Genomic DNA, 21,845 nt, shown 5'->3' with positions numbered 1-21,845 from the left:
ACAAACGACATGGAAAATTGAGTAAAGGAGTCATCTTGCTCCACAACAATGCCCGTCCCCACGTCGCTGATGTGGTCAATACAAAACTGGTAAAGTTCAAGTGGGAAACGCTGCAGCATCCGCCATGCAGCTCAGACCTGTCGCATTGCGACTTCCACATTTTTGGGCAACTGAAGAAACAGCTCAAGGGAACCAGATTCGTGTGGGACGATCACGTGAAAGAGTCAGTTGCAGACTTTTCGAAGCAGCAACCCAATGAGTTTTATGAGACGGGCATCACACGACTCGTTAGTCAATGGGACAAACATCTAAATGCACATGGTGACTATTTTAAATAAAGTACCCCGTTTGTCATAATTCACATTGGCTCACTTTCATTTGACTCACCCTCGCACATTTTGCAGAACTGCTTTCTACACGTGCTCTCTAGTGCGACTATAATTTCAGTGAAGTTACTCAGAATACAGCACCGTTGACAGCTGCTCGTGCGTAATACATTGGAACAAATGACAACGTCATTGAGATTTTTTTCTGGCCATTGCATATGTACAAGAATGTAAACATGGTTCTTGAATGACAAAGTTTCATTAACATATTTGTCCTCAACTTGTTCATGTCATGGCTTTTACATTTTTCATAACAACAGCATGCACTGCTTTGCTGGTTTCGAACTGATATAGTTCTAAAGTTCGTGTGATGTTTTCTTTACTCATTAAATAGACAAAAGAGATGGAAGCATTGATATCAATTATTTTGGACTAAATTATTGGCACCATACGAGTATATTAGAAAAATACGTATTTTACTTGTTTTCACAGTGCGTAGCCTTCATGAATTCGTTTGCAGCATCTTTGGCAATGGCGATGCAATTATTATTCATATATTGGATCCCTGGACAAATTGTTTAAGAGGAAGCTTTCGCTCTGACGCAGCTGCAACGCGGCCTATTCAAATACAGGTAAAACGCAGAAACGCTTTTCTGAGATAACCCCTGGATTACTTTTAATAAAATTAGTTGCATTTGAGAGAGAATGTTAACTTCTAGTGTCTTTTGGAAGCGGAATTTCGATTTAAGGCCTGAATTTTGTTTAAAATATTTCGAAAAATTCGAAAGCTCGAAAAAAAAATAGAAGCACGACGTTTACGATGTAATAGCTCTGCATCAAGAACAGATATCCCGGTTCTGTAAACAGCATCTATTATAACAGTCAGAGCGGACAAATTTGGTATGTCAATTTGTATCTTACGTGAATTCGTTACGTTGTGTACAAGAGTTCTGCTAAAGCCGTATTTCCATAATACTAAATTTCTGTAAGGTTCATATGTAGCATATCAATTTCTTCCGCTGTAGATGTACTATTAGATGCAACTCACAGAATTATATCATTTTTTATTGCTGAATTACAGAGTTTTAAACTTTATAGTTTTGTTTTCTGGAAATTTACGATTTTGGCCTATTTTCAAGAAGGAATTGACAGCGTAAATGAAAAATTTGAAACCAGCAGTCATTGGAATTTAAGTTTTTCTTTATATGCAACAAACTGCGTGAAATTTGGTGCAGCGGTAGTCGAGAAAAAGAAATTCCTCGTCTGCATGTATTTAGATCGGAACACCCGAGCTATAGCTTCCTCTTAAGGAGGAGGCCGAGCTGCAACGTGAGCCGCCCCCCCCCCCCCCCCCCGAACGATATTTCAGGCTACGCCACTGGCTGGATTAAATGGCATATCGGCGGCACTGTTGCAACGGAATTTTGACGCTCTTTCTATTAACGCATTATGCTTGTTTTTATTAACGGCTTCTTAGAACACGCAGTCATGCCAGAAAATTTGAAGACCACTATTGTAAGGCCACTGTTCAAGGGAGGTCATACGAACGCTGTTGAGAACTATCGACCGATCTCTGTTTTGCGAATCCTATTCCAAATATTGAAGAAAATTCTATTTGAATGCATGATGTCCTTCTTAAACAAACTCGCTTTCCTTTCAAACCGTTAATATGGTTTTATTAAAGGAAGGGCACCATGCATATTCTGGAGGAATTCGCAGACGCGGCATTTGTACGCAGCATTTGAGGAAAACTCATTTAGCTGTGCTCTTTTTTTAAATGTTAAGAAAGCATTTGGTACGATCAACCATAGTATTCTTTTACAAAAACTGTACTTACTAGGCTTTCGAGGTGCCTTTTATGCCATTATCAAGAATTTTTTGAGCGGCCGTTCTCAAATTGTTAGTTCAAATAGCCAATCAGAGTATAGTAGCAAGCTGCCTGTGATGGCTGGTGTACCACAGGGATCCATTTTATCTCCATTACTCTTAAATATATTTACATATGACTTGAGCGCAATAACTTCTAAGTGTTTAATATTTCAGTACGCGGAAAACACTGTTTTGCTCACAAGACATATTAACTACGAGACAGCAGTTAATGTGTTGCAGGAAAACATAAATTATGTAATGAAATCGTTTGCTGAGAACGGAATTTCAGTGAACACAAAAAAAACAAAATACTATATTTCAGAAATCCTTTCAAGACAGCCCACACAAGTATTTTTACACGATCACGATTCACTCTCTTGTCGTTGCGATCCCGTTGAATATGTAAATTCGTTCAAATATCTCGGTGTGGTTTTCGATAGCAGTTTACCATGGCATGACGATTTGGCTTACGCTTGGGCCAGGCTACGGAAGGTTTCATGGTTACTCTTTAATATCAGATCTTTGGCACCAGTGTCCGTGAAGAAAACTATAATTTGTGCACTTGCGTATAGTGTTCTTAGATATGGAATCACCTTATTTGTGTCATGTCCTTCTCGGTGGCATTGCCGAATCGATAGCATCTTAAAAAAAAACATGTTAAAGAGCGTTGCGTATAATTGTAACATGCCATCCGGGGTGGATATTTTCCGCTTCTTACGTCGTCCCTCATTACATTCATTCTTCGTACAAACTGTTGTTCATCGCCACTTTTGGAATTCAGACTTTTTAGTTAAATATAATACTCATTGGAAGTTGCGAAAAATCATTCGATATTGTGTACCGCGCAGCTTAACAAGGTATGGAAAGGCAAGGTGTGCTTATGTGCCTGTTATTTTTAAAGGGTTACCAGAAGAATTTTTTGCTGTAGCCTCCATACGTAACCCAAAGATGCATTTGGGAACACTGTGTTGATTGTAGTATTCGTTTATACTTGCTCTTAAAAGTACGCCATAAATTTTGTAGTTTTTTTCTTTAGAGTTATCACTGGTGTCCTTGGTATTAGTTTTGTGACTGCTTTGTTTTTCTACTTCTTCACGTGAAGCTATCGTTCGTTTCAATCTGTTCTGTTTGTTGTTGCCATTTTGTTACCTCTGCCGTAACTGCTGGGCCCAGTTCCTCAAGCCTAATATTGGCTTTGACGGGCCTGAACCTCTCTGTATCCTCTTGTTCTTCTTCTTCTTATTATTATTAATATTATTGTTATTATTATTAAAAACATGCCGCATGGGTGACCTGCCTCTGCTAGCACTCTGCTTTTGGCGCGGAACAGCGCGCTGTTTCGGGAAGCTTCACGCGATGGGGCAAGATAAACCGCCCACCCAGCCGGCGGGATTCGCAATCGCAAGCACTACGCTTGTTCGCCGGTGAACTTCATCGAGTCGAGGTGCCTGCGTCGTGGCCCCCTTGGCAAAGTGATTACTCCACTCGCCTTCCTGACGGCTCTGGAGCCGACGGCGGAAACAGTTAGGGCACTGTTTACCGGCACTTTTTACCGAGCACTTTGGCGGGTACAGTGGTATTGGCTGACATTTTGCTGAAATAACAGGTTCTCATATTGTCCTTGCCAGCTTTCCAATATTGTCTAAGATGTCTGACGACAACTTCAAAACATGTGAAAAGCAATTGCCTGGCGAAAGGAAAATGCAGACCTGTGCTGAACGCAAATATTCTTACCATCTACCTCAAGCTTGCTCAGGTATCGCGTGTAACACTTTTTCTACCAATGGGACAGCCGAAGCGTGACGCTTCGGTGTGTAAAAGGTGCAGAGCGAGCATAAAACAGGCAGGCTCCGCCTCTCAGTCAGACGTGCCAGTTCAAGGCGGAACTAGCCAAACGCTTTTGGCCCCAATCGACGAAATTAGGGACGTAAAAAGGAACTTGGAATCACTGCCGGCTCGTCAAGCTCAGGTCAATTATTGGCTGCTGTGTAAAGCTGCATTTGCGAAGGTGTCGAAAACTGTCTCCCACCTGGAAGGTTCAATAAAGTTTTTGTATAAATAGTACGACGTAACAATAGAACGACTGAAGTCTTTGGAGGTGGTCATGCTGGCTCGAGACAAAGAAAATCATGAGCTCAAGGCGACGGTTCACACACGCGGCACTTCTGAAGCAGTTACGCCGAAAACAAAATGATTCAGAACAATGCAGAAGAAAAGAACTTAGAAATTCATGTTTTCCCAACGCAGCGAAATGAGGATCTTAAATCTGAGCTATGTTGTCTTGCTAAGAATTTGGAACTGGGTCACTTCTCAAGTGGCGATCTCATCGCCGTACACCACCTCCCTGTGAGGTCTGAGTCGATTCCCACGGTCCTCGTCTGCTTCGCGACAGTATATATCAGGGAAAGCTGGTTCAAGGCACGTGACAAACTTCGGTAGTTCTATGAAGCTAACTTGCTTCCAAAGCTGTTTTTAAATCATAACCTTACCCAAGACAGCCGCATGTGGTTTTGGCTTGCAAGTTCTTGCAAGCCAAAAAGTTTGAGTTTGTCTGGGTGACGGGTGGCACAGCCTTCGCAAAAAAGAAAGAATAAACCTCGTTCCTTATTCGCTTGAAGTTTGAAGAGGACGTTGACAAAACTGAATTAACCAATTCCTAGTGACTCCAACTGTTTCAATTAAATTTCCAAACTGAAACATTTGAAAGCCAATTTTGGCCCAAACTTCGGGTCAAACATTTTTTTGGTTAATATAAATATTCGCAGCTTGCGCAAGTATGAAAATGAATTTAAACCTATTGCAGAGGATGAGGTTGGATTCGTGTATGTTTTTGTAGTCACGGAAATTTTTGTTCCTTGTTCACGTATTGATTTTTTTTTGTGTTGAACGGTTGCACTTCTAGCTTCACGACGCGTTCGCAACGCCAAGGTAGTGAAATCGCTGTTTTTCTAAATGACCGATATTCCTCGTTCTGAGCATATGAATAACAAACTTGAAGTTATTGATGTTACAAAATATAATGTCCTGGCAGCTGGCGATTTCAATGTTCCGCCTATTGTTTGGGATTCTTCTCGCCCGACATCCGTGCCTTTATCATCCCCTCGCTGTGATGAACTGTTCTTCGTTATCAAATTTCTTGGATTAAAGCAGTTTAACACGGTTCCAAATTCTGCTGGCAATGTTTTAGATCTGATTCTGGCTAATTTCTGCGTTGCTGACTTTTCTGTTGCTGTTAGCGGTTTGGTTCCTGTTCACCATTGGCATGCTCCGCTCAAATTCGCAATTTTTCTAGAGGCGATCCATGGGTTGGGCGAGCATGTTCGCTCATTTGTTTTTCCAAACGGCGACTATCTAGGTGTTAACCACTATTTGAATGATGCCGACTGGTCTGAATTGCCACAGACATCAACAAAGCAGTTAGCATGCTTACTGATAATGTAAAATGTGCTTTGGAAGCATTTATTCCCTGCAAAGAGTTTCGTCCTGCTCGCTATCCTACGTGGTTTTCTAAGGAATTACCTGGTCTACTCCGTAAAAAGCTAAGGTGCCATAGGAAGTTCAAGAAAACAGAATCATCGGAGTCGTACGAAAAATATAGTGTCTTGCGAAGCCAGGTGAAATGCGTAATGCGTAGAGACAGTGATGCGTACTTCAAGTCTGTCGAAGAGCGCATAAAATGCGATCTAAAATGTTTCTGGTCCTACGTAAAAGATTGCAGTTGTGAGCGGGCTGAGATTAATGTCATAAATCATCCATCTCGTGGCGTCCTTACCAACTTACGCCAATGCATTCGCTGAACATTTTCCCTCAGTTTTCCTAAATAGAGCGCATGCCCCTAGCTCTGGTGACTGTCTGGATAGCTTCAGTGGCCACTTCAGCATTTCAAGTTTTACAGAACATGATATCGCTGCGGCCATAAATAACTTGAAACGAAAGCATTCTCTTGCTTACGACCGCATACCAAGTTTTGTTATTGAAGGCTGTTCTTCTATTTTTGTTCCTCTCCTTACACACATTTTAAATCTTGCTTTGCGTACAAGTGTCTCCTTCTCCTTGGAAGAATGCAATAGATGTGCCAGTTGACAAAAGTGTCAGCATGAGCGACATGAAAAATTATAGCCCCGTGTCACTCTTGTCTCCGTTTTCCAAAGTGTTTGAAATAGCTATGTTTACACATCTGTCGTTTTTTTTAAGCATGAGATTAGTATATACAAACATGGATTTGTTCATGGTAGGTCTGTGGAAACAAACCTTGTTTCTTTTCTTGATGCTGCAGGACCCGCTGTTGCAAACCGAAGACAATTAGACACCATATACTTCGACTTGTCAAAAGAATTTGATCTTGTGTCTCATGATCTTCTTATCCATAAACTTCAGTTACGGCGTTAGTACTAGCCTATGCACGCTTATTAATGACTACCTGTCAATTTGGTTAAATTATGTTCGCGTTGGTGCTAGGTAATCTTTGCCTTATGAATCGACTTCCGGTGTTCCGCAAGGGTCGATCTTAGGTCCATTATTTTTCAATATCTTTGTTAATAACCTTGAAAAATCTTTGTGTTATTCATGTCTCCTTTTATACGCTGAGGATATTAAACTTCACCGTGAAATAGAATCAGAGCAGCATTGTGAATTATTACAGGAAGATGTTAATTCTGTTGCGGAGTGGTGTGCTTCCAACTTTTTACGCATTAATCCAACTAAGACATTTGTCCTTTCCTTTAATAGCAATATGTGCCCTTTAATACACTAATACTCACTTGATAACATTTCCTTGAAAGTATCGAGTTGTACGCCCGACTTAGGAACATTGGTTGACTCCCGACTAACCTTCGAAGAATATGGTTCAAGCATCGTTAATGTATCCTACAGGAAGTTAGGCCTGATATGAAGGATATGAGGCCTAACTAAAAAGTGTACGAATGTAAACTGCCTTATTCTCTTGTATTTCTTTGTCCAATCGAAGTTAGATTTCAGTTCTGTTGTATTGAACTGTATTAATTTGACCAATGTTGCTTAAATTGAATGTGTTCAGCGACATTTCATTAGTATTCTGTACGATAGATTTCTCGGACGCCGTGTATTTTATTATTTTATTGTTATTTTAGTATTAGACCCTTAGAAATAAGGCAGAAATACCATGATGACTTATTTTTGTATCAGCTAATCCACAACCACTGTCTGCTGTGACGTTTTGCGTGCCTCGCCGTAACTTGCCTAATCATAGCATTTTTCACGTGAATTCCTATTGCACCTCTAGCACTATAACACGTCTTGCAACAGAAAAAAATAACTTGTGTGATGATCTCAATATATTCAGTTCTACTATTTGCCCATTATCTGACTTCTGTCTCTGAATAACTCAATTTTTGTTGCGCTTTGTACTAGCGTTGTTTAAGATATTCTGTTTTCTTTTCGGTTTTATGTTCTTTATGCAACACAAGCGCACCAATATTAAGGCGTAAAGCTGTTCTTGGGCACATTAGGAAAAATAAATAGGTAAATAAAAAACTTGCTAAAAAAATTTACACATGCTGAATGCCTATGTTTAAGAATCGATGCTTCGCAATTTCCGCATAATCTGCTGGCCATCTACCGCCCGCCATTGCACAGCACAGGCCATTGTGTACTAGAATTAGATGTTTTACACCAACTTATCGGTGAAGACCACATGAGCATTGCCAGCAATCTGAATATCGGTACTCGTTGTCCAGGCCGGGTTCTGGTATCAGATTACTTATCCACTCTGTCAGTGTTTGGTTTGGAAGACACGATAACGATACCCTCGCGCTAAGAAATCGTTAATGGTAAAATGCCCCATGCTTGTTTGGACCGCATTGCTCTACGGGCTCCAAATTGCAACACAGCTTCATGCGTGATTGTACAACGTCGGGGGGACCACTATTTTACGGCATGCGCTTTTTCTCAGAGCATCACACCTCCTGAATTTCGAAGTACCACACCAGGTATTCCAGCTAAGAATTCACGGGTGAATGTGGTGGATCAGCGCAAGTTGGACGAAATAGTTGAACCATTTGATTGGTCATCGATTATAATCTCTGGTTGTGCAATTGGAACTAACAAGAAAGTTCTGGGATCAGAAAAATAGTTTCGAAAAAACTTGTACGAAAGTTGTTACATGCGAGCGCAGAAAGAATTACAGCTGGTTAACCCAAGAAGTCCTACAGGCAATGGCTGTTCGAGACACACTTTGAAAGCCGTTAAGGCATACGAAAGATAATTCTGCACTTCGAGCTGAATACACAGTTGCCACAAGCAAGGTGGTCGCTATTATGCGAAAAACAAAACGCGATACTTCCGACAACAGTTAAAATTATGAACTAAAAGCGCAGCCAAAAGGTGCTCACTGGTCAGTTCCTTTCGCGGAATAAATGATGAAACGTCTTCCGTGGTCGATGCTTTTCCATCTGATGCGGCGCGTACGGCGTTAGGCGAACCTTATTGTGTAATTGTAATTGCAAGACTTGCTAATAAAATTATATTATTATTATTATGATTATGATTACTATTATTATTTTCTTACACACCGCACAAATGTGCTGAAAGGCGACGGGCAGCGCAATATCCCTGACTAATGACTGTGAACCGTTGGCTCAACGCGAAAATAAAATGAAAATTAGAAAAATACCACAAGCTAGAGATGACAAGTACACGAGCGGTCAAAGCTCGCTATCAATTTTCGAAATAGAACATGCACTTAATAAAACATCCTACAGAAAGAGTGTTCTTGTATGTGTTCTGCGGGCTTCTTTCAGGCTTGGAATATGTATGTAGCGTGCATTGAGCAACTGAAAGCTGGAACGAGAATTTTTTAGCGTGGTCTACGTTTCTTTTCTTTCACAATTTGTCGCTGAATATAATATCTCAGAAGTTAAGTAATTAAAAGTAATTAATTACGTATTTAGGCGACATACAAAAAATAGCGTGACTTGCTCCAAGCCATGGCAAACAACATTGTCTTTGTTCTATGCAACTACGTGGCACTCGCATACATTTAAACTATGAAACAAGTTGCGTGCGACACCCTGTACGTGGCAGACAGGCAATGCGAGTTGTACCCATGACTCCTTCAAACTCTCTATATGCGGTTTTTGCAGCCATGTGCGAACTAGAAGGCGCGATGCAACTTTTCGAACGCTCAAAAAGAACTGCTTTTAACAAGCGCTTAATCTGCATGCCCAAGCTCACGCTTATCTTGGACACACACAATTTGGTGAGAGAGGACTCGAAAATACGAAACGCTGGGTTAGTCGTCATTGAGAAAGGCGCGAGTGCATAATAACGACTGGAGTTTACACTCCAGTCGTTAGTATGCATATTACCATATATTACACTGCACACACATCTGTAAAACAAAATAAAAAATAAGCAGTCGAGCAATTAACTTGTGCAGCATCACAGATGGCCTCGCAACACGCATGTCGCTGGGCCTGCGAATGAAGAAAGCTTCGGCCATCTCCTGTGCAGTATTTATCTTCGTGACTCGATCGGATGTTCCTACCTGACAGCTGCGGCTTCCATTGGCACTCTTTGCAGTGCAGGGATAAACGAGAAGACGGCTGCGCTTTGAAGGAAGCTCTGCGATCCGTTAAACGGTTATTCGAACATCACCCGTTGTGAACGATGTATCGCTTCCTAAAAAACAAGGGGCTCTGGTACACTGCACTTTCCCGCTTGCGGCCAACCAGTGCTTTGCATTAGTGCCAATCTGGCGCGCCCACTTCAGCCTTTGTCCCTGCTCCTGTGCAGACCCGACTTATTCCTTGATGAGAAGACTTCTACGCCGTACCAGTTTCCTACATTCTTCATATTGTGTGACTGTGGCACTGTGTGCAAGTAAGCAATTTCTAGCAACTAACTGGCTTATCGACAGCGATGCTTGTGTTAACGGTTACTTGTGTGCAATATCGATTTGTATATTAAGGAAATGAATAACTCAGCATAAATAAATACAGATTCAATTATTTTGGCACTGCGACAACTTATTTGTTGTGTCCAACAATATTTGTGTGCAATAAATTACTCTAACCCGCCTTTTCACCACTTCGCCAGAATAGACCAACTCCTACATAGCCTACCTGTAAGTAGAAGTGTCAGGAGGAAGTGGCCCAAGTAGTTTGCTTGGAAGCATTCTTCATAGCCGTCGTCGGTAAGCTGCATCCTGTCTGTGAATAAAGCACAAGTGTTTGTCCAGTTTATGGAGGGCAGATAATTTTTGCTATATTTCTCAAGAGTTCAGCAAAGCGTGGTTATTTCATGCACTCAGTTTGTCGGTTTCTTGTTGATCAACTTCAGTTTATTCGCGTCTTATATAAGTCCATATATTAAGGCTCCAACTTTCCCTTTAAACACATTTAATTTTTTTGTCCTGCAGTTCGTTTGCACCCGCGCTGTAGCACTAGGTGTGTTAGCGCCCGTTTAGCATGGCGATTTTTTTTATAACCTGCTCCGCTTTTCGAGGATATAAACGGTTGGTTATTAGGCAAGCGCATTAGGTATATCGGCGGCGTTTGCTCTACGTGAGCTAGCAATCTCGGATATGAACAGCTAGATACACAACTATCCATATGGAAGGACGCGCTCAACAACAAGTTGTTTAAAACTCAATATCCTTCGTCAACGTTAAAACTAAAACTTTTGTCGTTAAATACCAACTGTCCCAGCCGTGTGCTCGGTCATCGCCGATCATATTAGACATACATACATAATTATCAGAATAACAGGAAAGAATTTCCCCAAAATATTTTAAATGAAAGAACATTTTTGTACATTAGAGAGCCATTTGAATTTTCCCAAACGGCGCCACACCAGGTGGAAGAAAGACTTGCCAAAAATCTAGTATGTCTTTCGTTGCCCTAAACCTTACATTAATATAGCTAAAAGACATCATGTTTTATTGGAAAATAATTAAGACACCACTTTATAACTTTATTTTGCTAATTTGCTCCTAAAATGAAAGAAATGTGGCATTTTAAAACGTTACATGCAAAACAAATAGTTTGATACGAAAGCCCAAACACACCTTCATACAAATAAGCACAAAGCATATTTATTTATCTATATTTATTACAATACCCTCATGACTTCAGGGTGTCATAGAGGGGTATTGTCTATACAGGGTGTCCAAACTTTCTTGCACAAAGGTTTAAAAATATGCCGCGTAGCTGGACAGAACTAAGATAATGTTCTTTGGCGTAGCTTGGAGATACTCAGGCTATTTCTTTGCATTCTGCCTAATTACATAAGTAGTCTAAATTCACCAACTTCTCAAATGGTATAATTAGATGAAAAGTGCCAATGAGAAAATTGTAGAGCAAGTTGAAAAACTCCCTCTAAAGCTTTTTTATTGCTCAATACGTGCAACGCAAAAGGTGTTCTTTCGGAGCATGAAAGAAACCCGCTAATACACGCAGAGTGCTTCGAGTGGCCAGTCGCGCGGCAGTATTGCATGAATATTACGCGATTTTTTTCACGCTTCGAAAAACACTTTTATGTAGCAGGTATTGAGCAACAGAAATCTGTATCCAGAGTTTTTCATGTTGCTCAACAATTTTCTCTTTGACACTTTTCCTCTAATTATACTGTTTGAGAAATTCATTAATTAATGTTGACTAATTGTGCAATTAGGCGGAATGTAAAAAAATAACCAGGGTATCTTCAAGCGACAGCAAACAACATTACTTTGGTTCTGTCCAGCTACGTGACATTTGCGTATTTTGAAATCTTGGTGGTTGCGTATATTCTGCCAAAATTGTGCCTCAATTTTACACAACCGCCGCGCAATACCACGCTCAACTTGGAAAACACAGCATTTTGGCCTATGCTCACGCATTCTATACTTACGCGTCTAGCCTTTATTTTCTACGCTTCTTCCTGCGCTAGATTCCGCCTAACCGCTATGCAGGCAGCAACCTCCAAGCAAAGCCTCACCAGCTTCCCCAGTGTCGAAGTAGTTGCAATCCGGATCGGCGTACGATGCAGGACGCGTTCCCGCTCGGATGAAAACCTCCACTTCTCCGCTCACGAGCGCATAACTACATACCAAGCGAAATAACGTGAGAAATAATAGCGCAAGATACGGGTTTCAGCTCATGAACCAAAAAGCCGTTGAAGCCGTGAACCAGGAAGCCGCACGCAAATTAACCGTTAAAATTTTGAACCGCGGAGGCAGAGGTCACGTAGGAGGTCGATCATGCTGAACGTTATTTTGCGTTTAGAAACGTTAAAAGACAGACTTGGTACTTCAGAGTACTACATATAATTCAAGATAATTTAGTGATCTTTTTCATGTAAAAGAAAAACCCTCTGATAAAGGAGGGAGAAAGATTGTCGGCTAAGATTGCGGTTAATATGGCGTCTGTATTTATTTTTATTTGCGATACTGCCAGTCTCAGTGGCACCAAAGCATGTGGGCATTGCATTACACAATTTTATAAAAAGAAACAAACACTTCATGCTAAATGGTACAGTAAAAGAAAAAAAGAAAAGAGAACAAGCTTCCTTGACTGCTGCAGAAATTACCAATGACGTTGTGAAATACAATACTTTGGTTGGCATAGCAATATCGCTCTAACAAATATAGTATACTACTATAATTTATATAAAAGTAACGAATAAATGACCCATGTAAGGTTAGAGAAGTTATACTGCTAACAGATAACAGCGCAGAAGTGACAAGTTTGGGGCTTGAAATGTAGAAATTCCACGCGCAGAAATAAGAATTACTGTTAAGATGTTTAGGTGTGTTAAGTGGCGTCTTCTTTATTTGATGTTTCCAGGAGGTTGATCAACGATGAAAGTGACGGAGAGGAAACTATGTCAGAGTGGAGGAGATTCCATTCTTTTATTGCACGTGGGGAAAGTGAAAACGTGAACCTGTCATTGCGAACACTGTACTGGTTTAGTGTAAATGGGCGCTTTTTTCGTAATAGACGTGACGCAGGCAAAGTAACGTACTTAGGTCGCTCTATCTTATAACTGCCGTGCATTAGTTGGTATGGTATGGTATGGTATGGAGAACTTTATTGGGTCCTGAAGGTCAACCATACGTTGACGCGGGCCGCTCCCACGTTGGAACTGTCAGGCCGAGCTCTTCAGCCACATCGCGGGCCTTCTGGACTGCCCGTAATTGGTCAGAGAGTGATTCACTGTGTAGCATTTGCCGCCACCATTCTTGTTCCTTGTCACGGTCTGTGAAGACCGCGGGGCACTGCCAAAGCATGTGGTCAAGAGTAATGATGCCATTGCACTTACTACAGTTGGTTTGAATTTCCCTCTCCGGATAGATCCTGTTAATAAAATATGGACTTGGGTATGTTCTTGTCTGTAGCAAACGTAATGTGACCGCTTGGGCTCTGCAAAGCTTACCGTGTGGCAATGGGTATTCCCTTCTGCTTAAATAATAATGCTTCGTGATTTCGTTATATGTTAATAATCGATCCCTGTGTTCCCCGGGTGAAGTGTAAGTTGCTCGGTCTTGAAGAGCACGGCTAGAAAGTCCTCGTGCTGCTTCATTTGCCACCTCATTGAGGTTTCTCCGAGCTCCGTCCACCACCCCCAGATGTGCAGGAAACCAGCGGATTTCGATCCTCTCACTCTTGACCTTCTCTAATAATTTTGTTGCTATCCGTGTCACATATCCGTTGGTAAAATTGCGTATGGCTGTTCTAGAGTCGCTGTAAATATGTGTCCACCGATTAGCCCGGATGGCTAAGGCGATTGCTACTTGTTCTGCTACTGTTGGGTCCTTGGTATAGACGGTGATGGCATCCCGTACGTTACCTTGAGTGTCTACAACAACGGAGGTATACGCATCCTTGTTTTTAACCCAGGCAGCGTCAACGAACACCGCCTGCTGCTTATGTTGATCTATGTCTTGAAGGAGTGCCTTCGCCCTTGCCTTCCGTCTCTCGAGGTTATGTGTCGGGTGCATGTTCCTAGGGAACGGGGTCGTCTTTATTGTTTCTCGTAGTCCCGCTTGCAATTGTGTTAATAATTCTCCTTCGTTGGTGTGGTTGTTAATTTGTTGGTAGATGAATTTTAAGCAGGCTTGTCTAGCTCTAACACATAGTGTTTTAAGACCTGCATCAGCTAAGAGGTTTGTAGGGAAGTCATAGGGCCTGTATTTGTTAAAGATTAACCTCACAGCTTTTCTTTGCACCTTTTATAGTTTTGATATGTTAGTTGATGTGTGCGGAAACCAGACCATTTTAGTGTATTCTAAGACGAAGCGAACAAAAGTTGCATAGGCTAGTAGTCTGGTGTGCTTCGGTGCAAGGCGTAAACATCGTCTAAGAAAAAAAAGTTTGCGTAATGTGACTGAGGCAAAACTATCCATATCTAAGTTCCATGAAAGGTCAGAAGAGAATGTCAAACCTAGGCATTTGTGGTTATTTACTTTATTCAGGCAAGTGCCACCGAGAGCGTAAGAAAATTCCGAGGGCTTCTTTTTTGTTCTAAAGGACGTGGATACAGATTTACTGGTGTTAACTGACATTTGCCATTCTTTACACCAATTGGACTTTAGAGGGAGATAGTGGGCTGACGACAGCATTTCTTGCAGGGAAGGTACTATGCTCGTTTTCCTTAGAAGCACCGTGGTGGATTTGGTCGCCCTCTGTAGCAATTAGTTGAACTTGAGAGTGTTCGCAACTACGGGGCTGGCGGATTCTGCGGGCACGAAAAGACACGGATTACTAAAATACGAATAGAGAACGATCAGCCGTGAAAAAGCCCCTGTATCCAGGGAATGCAGCAAACGGAGCCATTGGACCGAAGGGAATCATCTAATTGCACGTTGCTTCAGCGAACTCTCGCGCATGCAGTGGTGCCTTGAGTCCGTTGGCTCTCCGTGCGTATTTTCTTTCTTTCTCTTCGCTCAGCGCCCTGTGCCAGATATCAAAACTTCTCACATGGACACTGTTTTCACTTTGTTTTCGTTTTGAAACGAAGCAAGCGTGCAAAGAACGAAATTCTTTATGTTTGTAACAGCTAAATATAAAGCCGGATGAAGTGGGTTCACAAGACTGACAATATTTCTGCGTCACTCAAATGATGTCTTGCTCCTCCGGTAGAGCTCAGAATTTTTTACGATATCGGCATGTCGGAGTGCTATTCACTTGTGCGTACCTAGTTGGTGAGCCATATAGGGTGAAGTCATGCGCAAGGTGTGACATCTCAGTGTGCGTTTTCTGCCAAGGTATCGGTGTCATGAACCACGTCCACAGCGTTTTTAATCTGCCGTCGCTCTTCAAAACATTCGACGGTTCGTGAAGTTGAGATGCGAGTGAATGTGCGCGTGTTGTAGAGTACTTGCCGCGAATGCTCTGTTGTCTCTTACTCCGCCATTACAAAAGCATTCGAAACAAAAATAATAAACACGTTTCCTGTGCTGTAGACGCTACACATGCATACCTGCATGCACATGGACATGACGCCTTTATTTTTTAGTGACTATAACCCAACAATTGTAAAGCCCGTCATCCGGAGAGGTTATAACGCTTTCAGACATGCAAAAGTTTCAGACATGCAAAACATAGGCAGCTTAATGAGTTCCGTCGAATAGCACCACGGAAAATGTAAACTGAACTGACGAAGAACGCAAATGTCATGCCTTTAGCTGACGGCCATGAGTAACGTGACGATACGCCTCACCGTCGAGCTTCCCCATGGAGCCTCGCCCGATAATAAATTAGCCTAATTCCCATTATTGCTTGCTTGATTACTAGACATTTTAGAATGTAGGTCTCTGTGCTAAATTAAATGTCGAAAAGTCACTTTCTCATCGCATCTTTCGCATTTTTACAAAATTCTGAACGTATTTTCTGAACTATCCTGCTAAGCTAAACTACATTATTATGCTGCACAAGCGCGTCTTTTTGCCTTAATTTCGACCACAGCTGCGACCTTTCACTACCCTGTGCATCCTTAAAACAAAATTACGTTTTTGCAAGCTTTCTGTACGAATAGTTGACGTTCATTTCTATGATGGTCCTTATTTGGCAGACTTTTAGAAGGACCGCTACGGTGTTCTATGGACGCGAAAACATAGACCATGCAACATGCTGTGTTATCCAAGTTCAGCGTGGCTTTGAGAGGCTGCTGCGTGAGACTGAGGTCCAAATTCAGATTTGGAAGATAATATACTTTTTGTTCATTTGTATGATTGTATTTCTGCGCTTCTGTATATAAGGATTTTTGAATATAGGTTCTAGAAAACGCTATATCTTTGTCATTCTTAGAAGAAAACTACAGAAAGAAAAGTAATGCTGCGCCTAAATAATATTACAATGAAAAGACATGTCTATCGACTATAATAATGTCAGTTCTACGGCGATGAAGAACATACTCGCTTTCTGGCAATTTTTTGCTCCTACTTAGTTTGGCACTGTCTGAAAAAAAAATGATGCGGATCCCACGCACTGTGGGAATCGATGTAAGCGAAGCTTTCTGTGCTGTTTGCCTTGACTGACGATAATTAGCGCTGATGTCGACGGCGAATATTCAATTTATTCATCATCTGGTCCAACACGATAGTGGTGAGTTGATGTTAAACGTTACCTTGCGTGGACCACTGCTGTTTGTTTGCGTAGTACACAGAACACACAGGGGGAGGTGTTTGCTTAAGGCGTTTTTGTGCGCAATAATTCATAACGTATACGAGAGGCTTGAGAATATTTATTGCCTTACATGGCACATCGCTTCGTGGCAGAAGTATTAAACTTTAATTGAATTATGGGGCTCTACGTGCCAAAACCACAATCGGATTATGAGGCAGGCTATGGTGGCGCACTCCAAATTTATTTTAGCACTGTGATGTTCTTTAACGTGTCCCAATTTTAAGTGCACGAGCGTTTTTTATTCGCCCCCGTTGAAGTGCGGCTGCAGCGGTCGGGATCCAACCCGTGACTTCGAGCAATGGCACAGCCGCAAAGCTACTGTGGCCGGCACAAAAGTGCTGATTTGACGTGTGACCGCTTCCGTACTGTCTCCTGTACCCTACGGTGCGCTTTAATGCGTCTCTGCGTCTGCACGCCCTGCGTAAGTTGTCCGCTCGGCAAATTTGCATGGCGTTCATTTTTCTGAAATAGCAGAAAAGCACCGTACCGCGCTTTGAACTTAAATTTATGCCGTTTGCCGCAACCGCTGTCGTGCACTCACGTCACCTTTTCCCGATCCTCCCTCCACCCCCCCTCCCCACCCCTTATATGGGAATTGCGAGCGGAGAGTGGCAAAGCAGTTATTGTGAAGCACGTTATTTTCAGTCGTTTCGCGACTGCGTCGGTTCCACCCATTCTCTGTCTTCTCGCTGTCATTCTATCTTGTTTCCATCTGGACTTGCATATGAGTAGAAACGTAAGCGCTACAATTCCTGCAATGCTTTTGCGGGGGTCCTGGATAATTACATTTGTCAAGAGGATAATGTGGTGGCGCCCAGGGAGCTCCAGAGGGCATTGTGCACATTCGGCGCGCTGCTAAGGTCCAAACGAACTATCCTGTAAATGTTTTAAAATACAATCGGAAATGGTCGAGCGTACGGCCGGGACAGGTGACGCGGAATAACCCAACTATAAGCCGCACAAGCTCCTGTGGCCGCAAACTTCGCTGTCCGTCTCAGTGTATGAAAAAATACAAAATCAGAAGCAGCGAGCAGACGCTTTGCGGAGACCTCTGCTGCCTATGTCTCTTTCGGGTGCCCATTCGACGAGGACATGAAATCTAGTGTCTCTGCCATGTTTGATTAGTAAGCGCACCTGGAAAAATTCCGGCATTGTTGATGAGTACGTCGAGCCGCCGCTCATTGCAAACGATGTCATCGGCAAACTGGCGCACCGACTTGAGCGAGCACAGGTCGAGCTGGCGCACGACGACGGAGCAGCCGGTCTCCGCCAGGATGTCCTCGGCTGCCCGCTGGCCTTTGGCAGTGCTGCGGCAAGCCAGGATGACGCGGGCGCCTCGCCGCGCGAGTTCCTTGGCTGTCTCTTTGCCGATCCCTGGACGCAGGCGATACGCTTGACCGCCGGTCTATGCAGTCCACGCTACAGCGGTACAAGGCATCAAGAGAGATTCACCGAAAACAGAGTCCGGCCTCTTAAAGAAGTCACGCGCAATGCACCATGTGGTTTGAATAAGGCAGGCAGCGGAAATGATTAAAACCCAGCGATTCCAAAATTACCACCACAAGACACTGCTCTTACAACGCAGACAATAAAGTTTCGTTCCAAGGCTTTCTTAACGTACAAGAGAGCACCACAGTTGCAGGGTGCTGTAGCAGCTGTCACCTGCCAATAGATATACCAGGCTGACTGCGGTTCACGCACAACATGGACAGCTATCGGTCGGGGACGGGGAATTCAATTCTTGGTACAGAACTTTTCCAGTATTTCCTTTTTCCCTTGGAACAACTTGCCAAAACTATATGTATATTTCAAGACGAAATAAACAGTTTTGTTAGTATCGTTATTCACGGCACGTCACCGCCGGTTACAAAGATAACCGTTCCTCCTAACCTAACCTTACACCTCGAACTTCCCATCAATGTCAGCCGTTCCCTCAAGTTTCTCGCATTCCATCCTTAATCCATGCTGCTCTGTGTCTGCCGTTTAGTGCTTCACACATCGTTTTTCACACCATAGCTACTGGCTGTCCGCCTCTCTCTTTCAAACTAGGAGAGGGTATATAAAGTGTAGGCGGTCTTGAACTATTCTGGTAAAGAGTTACAGCGAAGCGGGCATCGTATTCCGGTATTTCCAGTCTTTCCAGCGGTAATAATGAGCACATGCAGCGTCACTCGTAAACCAGTGGTATTCGGGGTACAACTTCCCGCAGTATACATATAAGAAGTATATACGGTGTTATGTAGGGAATTAGCCGCTGTGAACAAAAAGTTGGGGAAATATTTTATGTTACACAACGTGCTCATTGAACGCAGTAAGCTTTATTGCAGACAAAGGTACAATAATTCTTTGCACATGAGCCTCATTGGCTGCAAGAACTAGAACAGTCCCAATCGAAGCATCAATAAGTTCATCCCTGACTCACCTGCATTGCCTCCTGTAACTATGACGGTCTTGCCGTCCATCCGATTCATGCCATTGTAAATGCCCTTGGTCCAGCGCAGGTACAGGTTAGTGCCCGCAAGAGCAGCGACGATCACCGAGACCACCTTGAATCCATAACTACATAACGCCACCACGATCGAAGCAATGAATCCCAGTGAAAGGAACCAGGCGTCGGAATCTATGACAGCCTCGTTTGTGCCCATAGTGTTTTCTGAAAAATTGCATCGTAGCAGAGAGATAAAAAAAAAAAAAAACGACGTGTTAGTTTTCTAGTATTCAGCGGGTGGTGACCATTATGGAAGACTCGACAACTAGCGGGTTAGTCGGTAGGTTTGGTTGTTCCTTAATACTTGAGTCGGGGCATTACGCGTTGCTCCTACTTTGACACGCAGTACTCACACCAAGGATGCGTTATTGGCAGATCGACAAGCTATGTCGGTAATGCGCTCATTTATGGGCGTTATTCGTCTCCATTTAAATAAATATACCACTCTACGTCAGCTCAAAGTGCTGTGCAAGTACTTGTTACGCGGTATGCAGCAGGTATCTCACGGGTACAAGAATGCTCCATAGGCTACAATCATTTCTTGTACACACGATAGGCATCACAAAATGACTCAACACAGGAGATGGCGCACGTCCTACGAACTGCTTTCCTATGTGAACAACTACAGCCCTACAACACAATACGACTACAACACAGTACAACACTACAACTACCACACCGTATAATTTTTTTTGAAGAGAAGCTTGCTTTGCCTCCTCTCCTCAATTAGCGGATGCTGGTAGCTGGCTGCTGTTGTCTTGCCAGTTATACTTGTTGGGCCACTGGGTATTATGTGCAAGTGGGTAGGCTTCCCAATAGACAACTTGGGTCGCTGGGTATTCGCCACGGGGTATTCCCATAAACAACTTCGGCCACTGCGAACGTGCGTTGTTTATTTGCCACTAACTCGATCCCCCAACATAGAAATAGAAAAGTCGAGAAGTGAAGGAGTTGGAAACAAAGGTATAGTGTGGAAATAAAGGTTCCAATATCGAAGCTTTTCTTAATTTTAGTAATATTCTTACTAAGCAGTAGGACGTAGTGCTGAAGACGCAGCTGGCTGTCAACAAAGAAGGGGAAGAGTTTGTTCGGCAGCCATCTTGTGTATGCAGTGTGGCCGCAGCTTGTAAGTAATCTGTAGATACATTTGTTTTACGTGATTGCTTCACTGATTTGTCGCTGTGGAATTTTTGTGGAGGTTCGGGGCAGCCTCATGATACCATGGAGCGTTCGTTGCCTCGGCATTAACATTGTGACGGAAGAAGTGCGGCCCGCGCTGACAATCCCGACCGTTCGTCTGGCCTATCCGAAAGATTCAAGGACGTTCTGTGGTACCGATAGCGTCGACGTGGAAGACTGGATTCCCCCGTATGAGCACGTGACTACCCACAACAGATGGGATGCAAATGTATGAAATATTGGCCAACTTGATGTTCCACCTCCAATGCACGGCGAGGGCGTGGGTTAAGAAACCACGAATATGAGCTTACAGACCGGGACATATGTAAGCTGGGGCCTTATAACGTAAAACTATTCCACTATGTTTTATTCCAATCTCCTGACACCAAATTTACGTAACCACTGCCGCAAGCATCGGGCGGTAACCGACAGCATGGTTTGAAAAGCTCAATCAAAGGCTCTCCTCGTTTATAGGAGGTGTGACGAAGAAGATCGGCATGCTAAAAAGCCCTGTTGCCATCGCGTGGCTCATACCCAGTTGGTTCTCTGGCTGCGCCCTACCTGCTAGTGCTGCGTTAGTCGCTGCTGCTCTACAACCCGAATAAACCTCCTTTACAATTGGTGGAGCTGCTGGGTACAACAGGAATTCTGTAACTTCGCAACCTGATACTGCAGCCTCTCTTCGTTATGCCGGAAGAAGGACCACCGTAACCACAACCCGCTGCCCCGGTGACTACCGGGGTCTGGCCCGGCCCGTTGCGTCAACGCGACCCGCCCATCTTCAGCGGTACCGAAGACCATGACGTAGAAGACTGGCTCGCTGACTACGACCGAGTGAGCATCCACAACCACTGGGATAGCAACAAAAAGCTGAATTACGTGTCGTTTTATTTGAGCGATGTCGCCAGCGTGTGGCACCACAACCACGAACGTGATATCACGTCGTGGACGGCCTTCAAGACTAACGTTACGGAGGTATTCGGGCGCCCCGCTGTTCGCAAGCTTCGCGCCGAGCCACGTTTGCGCGGTCGTGCGCAACAGTGCGGGGAGATATTTACCAGTTATATAGAAGATGTTGTCGACCTCTGTAACCTTGTTGACGTCACAATGGCTGATGCCGAGAAGATACGCCATATCTTAAAAGGCATTGAAGACGACGCCTTCCAGATGCTGTTGGCGAAAAATTCCGCGACAGTTTCTGAACTCGTCAGCCTATGTCAAAGCTTCGACGAACTACGCAAATAACGCATAGCCACCCGCCAATCTCCTCCTCACGTGACTTCAATGTCGACCTTGGCTGTTGCCCCGGATAACACGCCGCTGCTGCTACAGATCAAGGAGTTC

The 21,845-nt window shown here is 43.3% G+C and overlaps 1 protein-coding gene across 1 annotated transcript in view; it reads right to left on the bottom strand.

The window, feature by feature from the left end:
• The window catches only part of LOC126518518 (retinol dehydrogenase 12-like), a 43,525-nt gene extending 33,140 nt beyond the window's left edge, over window positions 1-10,385 (bottom strand). The window contains exon 1 of the mRNA XM_055065035.2: window positions 10,295-10,385. Within this exon, the coding sequence (XP_054921010.2) occupies window positions 10,295-10,376 (82 nt within the window). The 5' untranslated portion in view covers window positions 10,377-10,385. The remainder of the gene's footprint in view (window positions 1-10,294) is intronic.
• Between the last annotated feature and the right edge of the window lie 11,460 nt (window positions 10,386-21,845).

The sequence above is a fragment of the Dermacentor andersoni genome, chromosome 1 (assembly GCF_023375885.2).
Source record: "Dermacentor andersoni chromosome 1, qqDerAnde1_hic_scaffold, whole genome shotgun sequence".
NCBI lineage: Eukaryota > Metazoa > Arthropoda > Arachnida > Ixodida > Ixodidae > Dermacentor > Dermacentor andersoni.
The sequence above is the reverse complement of the archived record's forward strand: the minus strand, read 5'-3'. Positions and strand labels throughout refer to the sequence as shown.